Consider the following 9,286-nt stretch of genomic DNA (forward strand, 5'->3'; position numbering starts at 1 on the left):
GGGTCCCCGCAGGAGGAGGTGACCCTCGGACAAGGGGCTCACAGGGAAATTGGGGTCCCGGGGCCGAGGGAAGGGGGTTCATTGGGGCATGGGGAGGGAACGGGATCCGGGGGGAGCGGGGGTGTCCCCGGGAGGGGAGGAAGGTCACCAGGACAGCGGTGTCCGGCACTGCGGGGCGGAGCGGGGGGGAGGGACCGGAGGGGACATCGGGGGGATATCGGAGGGTTCGGGGACACCGCGCTGAGCCATCCCCGCTCACAGGGGCGGGCCCGGGGCCGGGGGGCGGTGGCAGGAGCCGGGCCCGGCCCCTCCCGCTCGGCTCGGACGGGAAGGGGAAGGAGCGGAGAGGAAGAGGAGGAGTTGGGCTGTACCTGGTGCGCGTCATTGCCCGCGGTGCCCATGGCTGGGGCGGCCGAGCCGGCGGGGCTGCGSGCTCAGCGGTGAGGAAACCGAGATTGGAGGGGGTTAGAGGGGAAAAAAGGAGCTGTGGAGAGCGGGAGTGCCCTTCCTCCGACACCCGCGGGGGTCCCGGGGCTGAGAGCGGCGGGGATGCCGGGGGTGCTCGGGGAATGCTCGGGGGCTGCTCAGGGGATGCTCAGGGCTGGAGAAGCATGCTGTGGGATGCAGGAGGATGCTCGGGGGATGCTCAGGGATGCAGGGGAATGCTCGGGGATGCGGGAGGATGAGGGAGGATGCTTGGGAATGCTCCGGCATGCAGGAGGATGATCAGGGATGCGGGAGGATGCTCAGAGAATGTTTGGGGATGCTCAGGGATGCAGGAGGATGCGGGAGGATCAGGGTGCTCAGGGAATGCTCGGGGATGTTTGGGGATGCTCCGGGATGCAGGAGGATGCGGGAGGATGCTCAGGGAATGCTCGGGGATCTTTGGGGATGCTCAGGGATGCGGGAGGTTCAGGGATGCAGGAAGATGCTCAGAGAATGTTTGGGGATGCCCACGGATGCAGGAGAATGCTCAGAGAATGCTCGGGAATGTTTGGGGGTGCTCAGGGATGCGGGAAGATGCTCAGAGAATGTTTGGGGGTGCTCAGGGAATGTTTGGGGATGCTCGGGGATGCCGGAGGATGTTCAGGGAATGCTCGGGGATGCTGCGGGGCCGACTCTGACCGTGTCATTCCTCATCCCCTTGGGGAGCAGGGGTGTTTTTGGAAGGGAGCGATTTGCAGCCCCGGGCAGGGCTTGGCTTCCCCTTGGGGTGATAAAGGACAAATTTCAGCCCGYTTAGAAGAAATTACATTTCTCTCTGTTAATATTTGTTATTATAGTCGCAATTAACTAATTGAAGCTCAGTAAACAGTTTTGGTTAAGAATCCTCTGGGCTGTTGTGTTCTAGCAGCAAGTCAATAATGTTATTTTCTTGCCCTTCTGCCGGGGTTGTTCACTGCTAAGTTGTTTTTTCCCTCGAGCCGCTGCTCATTCAGCCGAGGCTCRCACCCCTCCTTTGGGTTTTGGTGGGGTTTTKGGGGTGTTTTTTTGGCTTTWARGACAAGAAAARTGCRCTGTGCAGCCCCAAATCAGCGCCTGACCTTTAAAGGCTGTGCTGGGCTGTGCCTGGGGAGGAAGGGGAGGTTCCCCAGTGCCATTGGGGCGTTTTTTGGGAAGAAAATTCCATCTCTGCCATGGAATCGCAGCGCAGACCCGGCCGTTCCCTTGAGATGGCTGTGACTGAGATGTCCCCAAGCGTTCCTGTGTCACCCCCTTCCATAAATCACAGGGCAGTGCCCAAACTGGGTGGGGTTATCACATGTTGGGAGCGATCGCAGATTGAGACAAAATCTTCATTTTGTCTGCTGTTACTCAGTTAAATGCCTTGGCAGCTTTTTCTGCTCAGCCTGTGTTTGTTTTCTTCATCTGGAGTCTCAAGGACGATTTTGTGTGGTTTTTTCCTCCCCAAATACGATTTTTCACCTCTCAAGTGATGCTTCTCCAGTGTCCTTCATCGTGCTGTAGCTTCCACGGAGGTGGCAGGTGTAATATGAAAAATTAATTAACATTCTTAAAATGACCCTTCCTCCAACCTAGGTGATGTAAATGAAAGCATGGCAGAGTTCCAGGGAAGATGTGGGAGTATTTTGGGTTTTATAAATGGATAGAAAATAATTAGAGAAACACTAACTGGCACTGATGATTGAATCTCATTAACTCATCTTTGCCCGTTYGGGGATTTAATTAAAATATCGTGGCTGAGGGAAGGGGTTGGTGCTGTGTTAGACCCTGGTGTGGCATTGAGGAAGGATCTCAGTGGGGTTTGTGTTTCTGTGAATCCTCTGGGAGCAAACAGGAGCTTCCAGGGCTCTCTGTGAGCACAGGGTGCAGGGATTTTCATGACCTGTAAGCAGCAGCTGCTGCTTTTGATTATTTTCCAAACACTCTGCTGTCACTGGGAGTCGTTTCTTGCCTGAAAACATCCAGAGGAGTTGTGCTGGTTTTCCCTGCAGGGCTTGGTTACTGTCACAGCTTGGTGTTGAAGCATTTTGTGGTTGGATTTTAGTTTTTTTTTAAATGATTTTTTTTTTTTTTAATTTTGCTTTCATCTTTGAAGCAGACTCAGTGTGAGGGCAGCACTCCAGGCTGGGGGTGGGATCCCTTCCCAAGGTTTTTTTTCCAGTGATGTGCAGCTGTATCCCACATCCCTCGTGCTGCATGGAGGACCCCAAAACCACACTGGAAGCAGGGATTTGGTTCCTTTCAGCCCTTTTCCCTCCTCTCATCCCTCAGACTGGCTCAATGTATAAAATATTTTGTGTATTTGAGTTCATAGTGGTTCTGACACCTGAGCAACTCCTGTGTCCGGTTATTCCCCTATTAAAACACAGCCAGGGAAGGAAAAACGAGCCCTGTGGTGTCTGACAGGTAACAGAAACACCAGCCTGCTTCTGGAATGAGTATTTAGGATAAATCCCTAAAATCTGCGCTGTGTTTTTGGTGAAATGCTGAGAAATGATTTAATTTTTCATTGGGTGTTGCTGCAGGAGGGGTTTGCGACACCCGGCCCTGTGCCCTGCTGAGCTGCTCTGTCCCACCTTCACAGGTGAAATGTTCCAGCATTCCCAGCTCAGGAAGCACAGGGAGATGTAGCCTGACCCGATATTCCCAACCTCAGCCAGCAAAAAGGGTGGAAAAACCCTGGGRGAGAAAAATTGGAGAGAGAGAAAAACCCAGGAGAGAAAAACCCCACCCTCCATCCGCCACCAGGTACGTGCAGGGCGGCATCTCCTGCCAAAACATTTTCCATGGAATTAAATTCATTTTTCCCCTCTGCCAGGGGTGACCTGGGAAGGTTGGGATGGGATGGGGAGGGAAATCCGTGGATCTGGCTGTTCTCCAGCAGGGAAAGGGGGTTATTCATGCTCCATTGCCCAGCTCGCCCGGGGGCAGCTGGCGCCGCTCTGCCCTGCTCTGGCTGCCTGCCCAATGCTCCTGCAATTCTGCTCCCAGAGAAACTCTGCCTGCTGGGATTTATGGGGAGAAAAATGAAAATAAACCCAGTTTAAACTGAGTTTAGTGAGCTGGTCTAGAGCTGGTGCTGTGCTTGGCTGGAGGGGTGGGTCTGTGTTGTCCTGAGGCATCTCCTGCCCAAATTCCCAGCTGGATTCCCCATTTCTCACATCCCACATGGGCAGTGCCAATTCCTCCAATTTCTGCCAATTTCTCAGGCACTCAGCACATCTATCAGAAGGCATTGAAACGGGAAAAACCAAAAGTGCAAACTTCCTGTGGAAATACAAACCCAGGAGGCGCTGAATGCTGCAAGCGCCTGGTGTTGGCTTTGGGAATTCTTTTGGCTTTGGGAATTCTTTTGTCATTTAATAAAGATGTCTTTTTTTTTTTCTTGAACTAGTCCTGAAAAATGGCACCAGCTACTCCAAGAGAGGCAGGAGTATGGAGGCAAACCCGAGCTCTTCTGTTCAAGAATTGTCTGATTAAGTGTAGGACCAAGAAAAGCAGTGTCCAGGTAAGAGATGAGTACTCAGATCCTGCTAGTGACCTATCCATGTGTTTAAATAACTCCCAAAGCAGAGGCAAAATTCGGTTTTATTATAAAATTCATGAGGCTTCATGGACTGCTCTGAATTTTGGGGTGAAATGGGCTTTTTCAGATGGTGTTTTGTGGTCCTTTGGTTGAAAAATTATCATTGTGTGTGAGGCTTTATCCAGAAAATGGCCTTGAATATTAAATTTTATATACATAGAATAATACATTTCAAGCAGCATATAATCAATAGATTACACTAATTAATAATATCAATACATTGATTACTATATTAGTAGAGATATTAGTAAATATATTAATAAATTAATGTCACTATGTTCATATATGTACACTGAAGTATATATTATACATAGTAATAATATAAATATAATAATAGAAGTAAAAGATTGTATTCGTAATGTATGTTATTATATATAATATATATAATTATTATAATATAAATAATATGTTGATTAAAATATCCTTAAATATTGCCCTCTCMGTGCACTTTTCAAAGCTTTTCCAGCTGCAACCACACAGAAAAGCGAGGTCAGACCTCCCCAAAAGATTTTTTTTTTATCCTTTCCCCCAGTCCAGCCCTGTGTGTGGATGATTTGATGACACCTCAGGATGAATTTTGAGGGAAAAAAGAGCCATTTCAGTGCTTGACAGGGCTCCTGCAGTGGCTCACGGCTTTTGTTTTGCTCCTCTGCAAAGAGCAGGAATTTGCAGATGTTTAAAGCTTGTAGGACGATCCCTTTGGGCTTTAAAATGCCTTCTTAAGTTACTAATGCCTGAGATTAAACCCTGCTCCAGCGCCAGGCAGAGGATTTGGCATTAAAATCACAAACACTGAGGRAATTTCACATCCAGAACCCGATTTGGTATTAAAATCACAAACATTTAGGCAATTTCACATCCAGAAACCGATTTGGCATTAAAATCACAAACATTAATGGAATTTCACATCCAGAACCCGATTTGGAATTAAAATCACAAACATTCATGGAATTTCACATCGAGAAACTGATTTGGCATTAAAATCACAAACATTCATTGAATTTCACATCCAGAACCCAATTTGGAATTAAAATCACAAACATTTAGCCAATTTCACATCCAGAAAATGCTCTCAGCTCCTCCTCTGAGCATCCCGGGCGCGGTTTCATTTCCACGACCGCGCTCTGAAATATTCCATTTTTTTTTTTTAATTTTTTGGGATGCAGGAGGTGCTTTTCCCGCTGTTTTTCCTCTTCTGGCTGATCCTGATGAGCATGATGCACCCGCACAGGAAATACGACGCCGTTCCCAACGCCAACCTGGGTCCCCTGGACACGGCGGTGCTGCTCAACTTYGTCATCGGTTACACCCCACCCTCGAGAGTGGCTCGGGAAATCATGAAGAAAGTGGCTTTTGATAACTTTGAGGATGGTATTCACCCCCCTAATTTGATTTTTTTCGCTCTCCTGTCCCTTGCTGTGGGTTGTGTTTGGAGAGGGAGCTCAGCGGTGATGCCGTAGGGAAAATCTGGTTAATCCCATTGGGATTTTTTTTTCTGGTTTGGGTTTTTTTTGATTAAAAATCCCCATTTTTTTGGGTTAAAATATACCCCTGGCACTTCCATCTCTGAGATTTTAATTGAGATTTCTCTGCCAGGCCTCCTGACCGAGGAGTATTTGAGTGAGGAGGAGCTGGAGGAGGCCAGCGCTCTCAAACCCTCCAATTTCGTGGGTGTGGTGTTCAAGGATTCCATGTCCTACCAGCTGAGATTCCATGACTCCCTCGCCATGTCCCCCATTTATATGGAMTCCCGAGGTAAATCTGCCTGCTCTGAGAGGGAAAACATTGGGAAATAATTCCATATTTTTATCTTTTTAAGTGGTGTTGTGTGGATTGGTTGATTGAGGTTGTTCGCTGCGTTGTTTGGGATGGTTTTGATGCCTTTGTGGGGCTCACCTAAAGCAGAGGCTGTGCAAAATTAACAGAATAAAAACCAATAAAAAGCAATAAAATTAACCAATAAAAACCACTTCTGTTGATTGCAGGGCCTTCAGGGCAGTCCCACACCCACAATGGACAATGGCTCACGGGTTTTTCACCCTTTCTCACTTTTGTCCATTTGCACATCGGGATTTGCTGAATCCTCCAATTGCAGCTCAGCCAATGCAGTCATTCACTCCAAGTTGGCTCCCCCAATTCTCTGTTGTTTCCATCTCTTGGGGCCTGGCACAGGGAGGTGTCCTTGAGTTTGGGGCTGCAGAGGAATTGTTTTGTGTGAAAATGGGAGAGCAGGAGCTCAGCACTGTCTGTGGAGTTAAACACTGAACAATCCCAGGATTACGGAGATGTGGAAATAGAGAAACTGAAATCTTGTGGGATCAGCTTGGAGCACAGAAATCTGGGGTTTTTTGGGATTTTAATGTGGAATCAGAGGATGGTTTATTGGGAGGGGTTTTGGAGGTGGTCATTCCCTGTTTTCATTCCCTGCAGCCCCCTGCTCCCACCACCGCTCCAGCTGTGAGTCCATGTCCTACTGGAGCTCGGGGTTCGTGGCRCTCCAAGCCTGCATCGACGCTGCCATCATCCAGGTGAGGCTGCAAAAACCCCATCCCCACCCCAGGGAAGGGCAAATCCCACACTTCCCAAGCCCTGAACCTTCCCTGAATCCCGGGAAATGCTGTGCCAGAGCTCAGCTGGGACCTGCAGGGAAGGGGGAATAATTCCTGGTCTGGGACTGTCCGTGGGCTGTGGGATTTGCCTTATTTTGCTGAAAATTGCTCAGCAATTTTCCCAATTTCCCTCCTCTTGTCCCTCTCATGGTGACAGCAAATTCCATCTTTTTAAATTCAATTTTTAAAATTCCATCTTTTTAAAATTCCATCTGTTTAAATTATCCCATCTTATTAAATAATTATTATTCCATCTTTTGAAAAATCCATCTTTTTATTTAATTATCATTTTAAAATTATTTAAATCTCACATTTGCTAGTTTTATCTCCAAGCATTGTGATATTTCCCTGCTTTTGGATTGGGATTTGGGGTCGGGGAGGTTTTGGAGTCTCCAGATCTTTCCCTGCCAGTGGGGATGCAGCTGAAAAATCAGGAAAAATATCAAAATAACCTTTCCTCCTCTTCCTTCCAGCTSAAGACAAATCAATCCGTTTGGGAGCAGCTGGAGCTGACCAGAGCCATGGTTATGGGAGAGGCTGCTGTGGTGGAAATTGATAATTTCCCTCGTGCAATCATTTTGATTTACCTGGTGATTGCATTCTCCCCCTTYGGGTATTATTTGGCCATTCACATCGTGGCAGAAAAGGAGAGGAAGCTGAAGGAGTTCTTGAAAATTTTGGGRCTCCACGACACTGCATTCTGGTATGTGGGTGTTTGGGATAAGCTCTATTTTATAAAAGAAAAAGAAAAAAAATGAAAAAAAAATTTAAAAATAATTCTCTCTAGGAAACCTCTTCAATCCCACCCTCAGTTTTTCAATTGTTTTCAGTTTTTAACCGAAGACAACCAAAAACTGAGAGATTCTGTAAAATCAAACGGAAAGACACTTCCAGTAGCATGAAAATATGAATATTTTAATAAGTATTACTGCTGCATTTATTCATGGAAAGCTAYGCCAGACTTTGAGGGATTAAACCTCATTGTGTGTGAGATTTTTATGGAGGTTTTTTTATTGTTTTTTAATATTTTTGGCTCACTACCTCCTTTCCTAGAGGCTCAGCAGRTAACCTGCAGCCTGGCAGGTAATTAAACAAACCCAACTCTATAATTTTAACCTGCCAGAGCAGTCTCAGCAACAGGTTTTCAATTGTTCCCTCACCCTGATGAAAACTGTCCTGGGTGATAGAATATTTAATTTTTCTCCCTGATGATGTGTTAATTTGAAATCATTGATATTAAAGATAGAAAAGCAGCGTTTTTTTCTGCAGCATTTTTCCATCAGCACCTGAACAGCCACCTGGGGTGGTTGGAATGATTTTTTTTTTCCGTTGTTTCAGAGGAATTGTGTCATTCTGTGCACAAATTGTGGCATTCTGTGAGGTCAGAGCTGCTCACAAACCTGCAGCTCTGGATTTTATTACCTTGCCCAGCGCCTGTATTAAACTTTAAACAGAATTTCGTTAATTATTGAAACCCACAACTCTGTTACCCTCTTTTGCCTCTACCAGGGAATTAATTAGGGAAGCTTCAAACAAAAAAAGAAAAAAACAAAAAAAGAAAAAAACAAAAAAAAAATTATGAACCATCAAAAAACAAAAACAAACAAAAAAAAAACCCCGAAAAAAAATAATTGTGAAGCACCTGATTGTGCATCCTCAGATGTGTGCCAGAACAACCCAGGGATGTTCACAATTAYTCTCTGATTTGGGAGCTCCTGTTTTGCTGCACTCTTGGCTTTTAGTGCAGCTGTCTGGAATGTTAAAGAACGTTGAGTTTTGCTGTTTGGGTGTTTGGGGTTTCACTCATGATCTGTTTTTTCCCCCTGTTTTCCTCCCCAGGCTCTCCTGGGTGCTGCTCTACATCAGCCTGATCTTTGTCATGTCCATCCTGATGGCAGTGATCGCCACRGCCTCGTCCCTCTTCCCCCAGAGCAGTGCCTTTGTCATCTTCCTGCTGTTTTTCCTCTATGGGGTCTCCTCTGTGAGTATTCCTGGCTTTCCACCCCATCCCTGGTGGGTTTGATTCCTTTATTCCCAATTTCTTGTTCCCTCCACCGAAGGATTTGGGGTGGATGTTCTGTAGGGCTGAGCAGTTCCCATCCTCTTTCTTGGGTTTTTACTCTGGTTTGGGATATGGGAAGTGCCTTTCCTTCCTGAAGTTCCCCCTTTCCTTCCCGAAATTCCCCCTTTCCCTCCTGAAATTCCCTCCTTTCCTCCCCAAAATTCCTCCCTTTCCTCCCTGAAAGTCCTTCATTCCTTCCTGAAATTCCTTCTTCCCGAAATCCCCCCTTTCCTTTCCTTCCCAAAATTCCTTCCTCCTGAAATCCTTCCTTTCCCTCCTGAAATCCCTCCTTTGTTCCTGAATTTCCTCCTTTCCTTCCGAAAATCCCTGAATTGAAAATCACCAAGTCTAAGCTCTTATCCTATTGATATTATAGATACAAAACCAAAAATTAATAATAATAATAAAAAATAAAAAAACCCCTATTATTAAAACCTTGCTGTCTGTATTTTCCCTGTGCCCAGGTTTTCTTTGCCCTGATGCTGACTCCTCTGTTCAAGAAGTCCAAGCACGTGGGGATTGTGGAGTTCCTGGCCACGCTGGTGTTTGGTTTTGTGGGGCTGA

General features: G+C 46.5%; 1 protein-coding gene across 1 annotated transcript in view; it reads left to right on the forward strand.

Moving 5' to 3' along the window:
• The first annotated feature begins 341 nt into the window (after window positions 1-341).
• The window catches only part of ABCA5 (ATP binding cassette subfamily A member 5), a 33,199-nt gene continuing 24,254 nt past the window's right edge, over window positions 342-9,286 (forward strand). The window contains exons 1-9 of the mRNA XM_057383998.1: window positions 342-440; window positions 3,050-3,213; window positions 3,860-3,973; window positions 5,218-5,422; window positions 5,648-5,806; window positions 6,482-6,579; window positions 7,134-7,363; window positions 8,500-8,641; window positions 9,187-9,282. Coding sequence (XP_057239981.1) covers window positions 3,869-3,973; window positions 5,218-5,422; window positions 5,648-5,806; window positions 6,482-6,579; window positions 7,134-7,363; window positions 8,500-8,641; window positions 9,187-9,282 — 1,035 coding nt within the window. The 5' untranslated portion in view covers window positions 342-440; window positions 3,050-3,213; window positions 3,860-3,868. The remainder of the gene's footprint in view (window positions 441-3,049; window positions 3,214-3,859; window positions 3,974-5,217; window positions 5,423-5,647; window positions 5,807-6,481; window positions 6,580-7,133; window positions 7,364-8,499; window positions 8,642-9,186; window positions 9,283-9,286) is intronic.

The sequence above is a fragment of the Malurus melanocephalus genome, unplaced genomic scaffold, assembly GCF_030028575.1.
Source record: "Malurus melanocephalus ecotype Western Australia unplaced genomic scaffold, MMel_1.1 scaffold_672, whole genome shotgun sequence".
Taxonomy (NCBI): Eukaryota; Metazoa; Chordata; class Aves; order Passeriformes; family Maluridae; genus Malurus; species Malurus melanocephalus.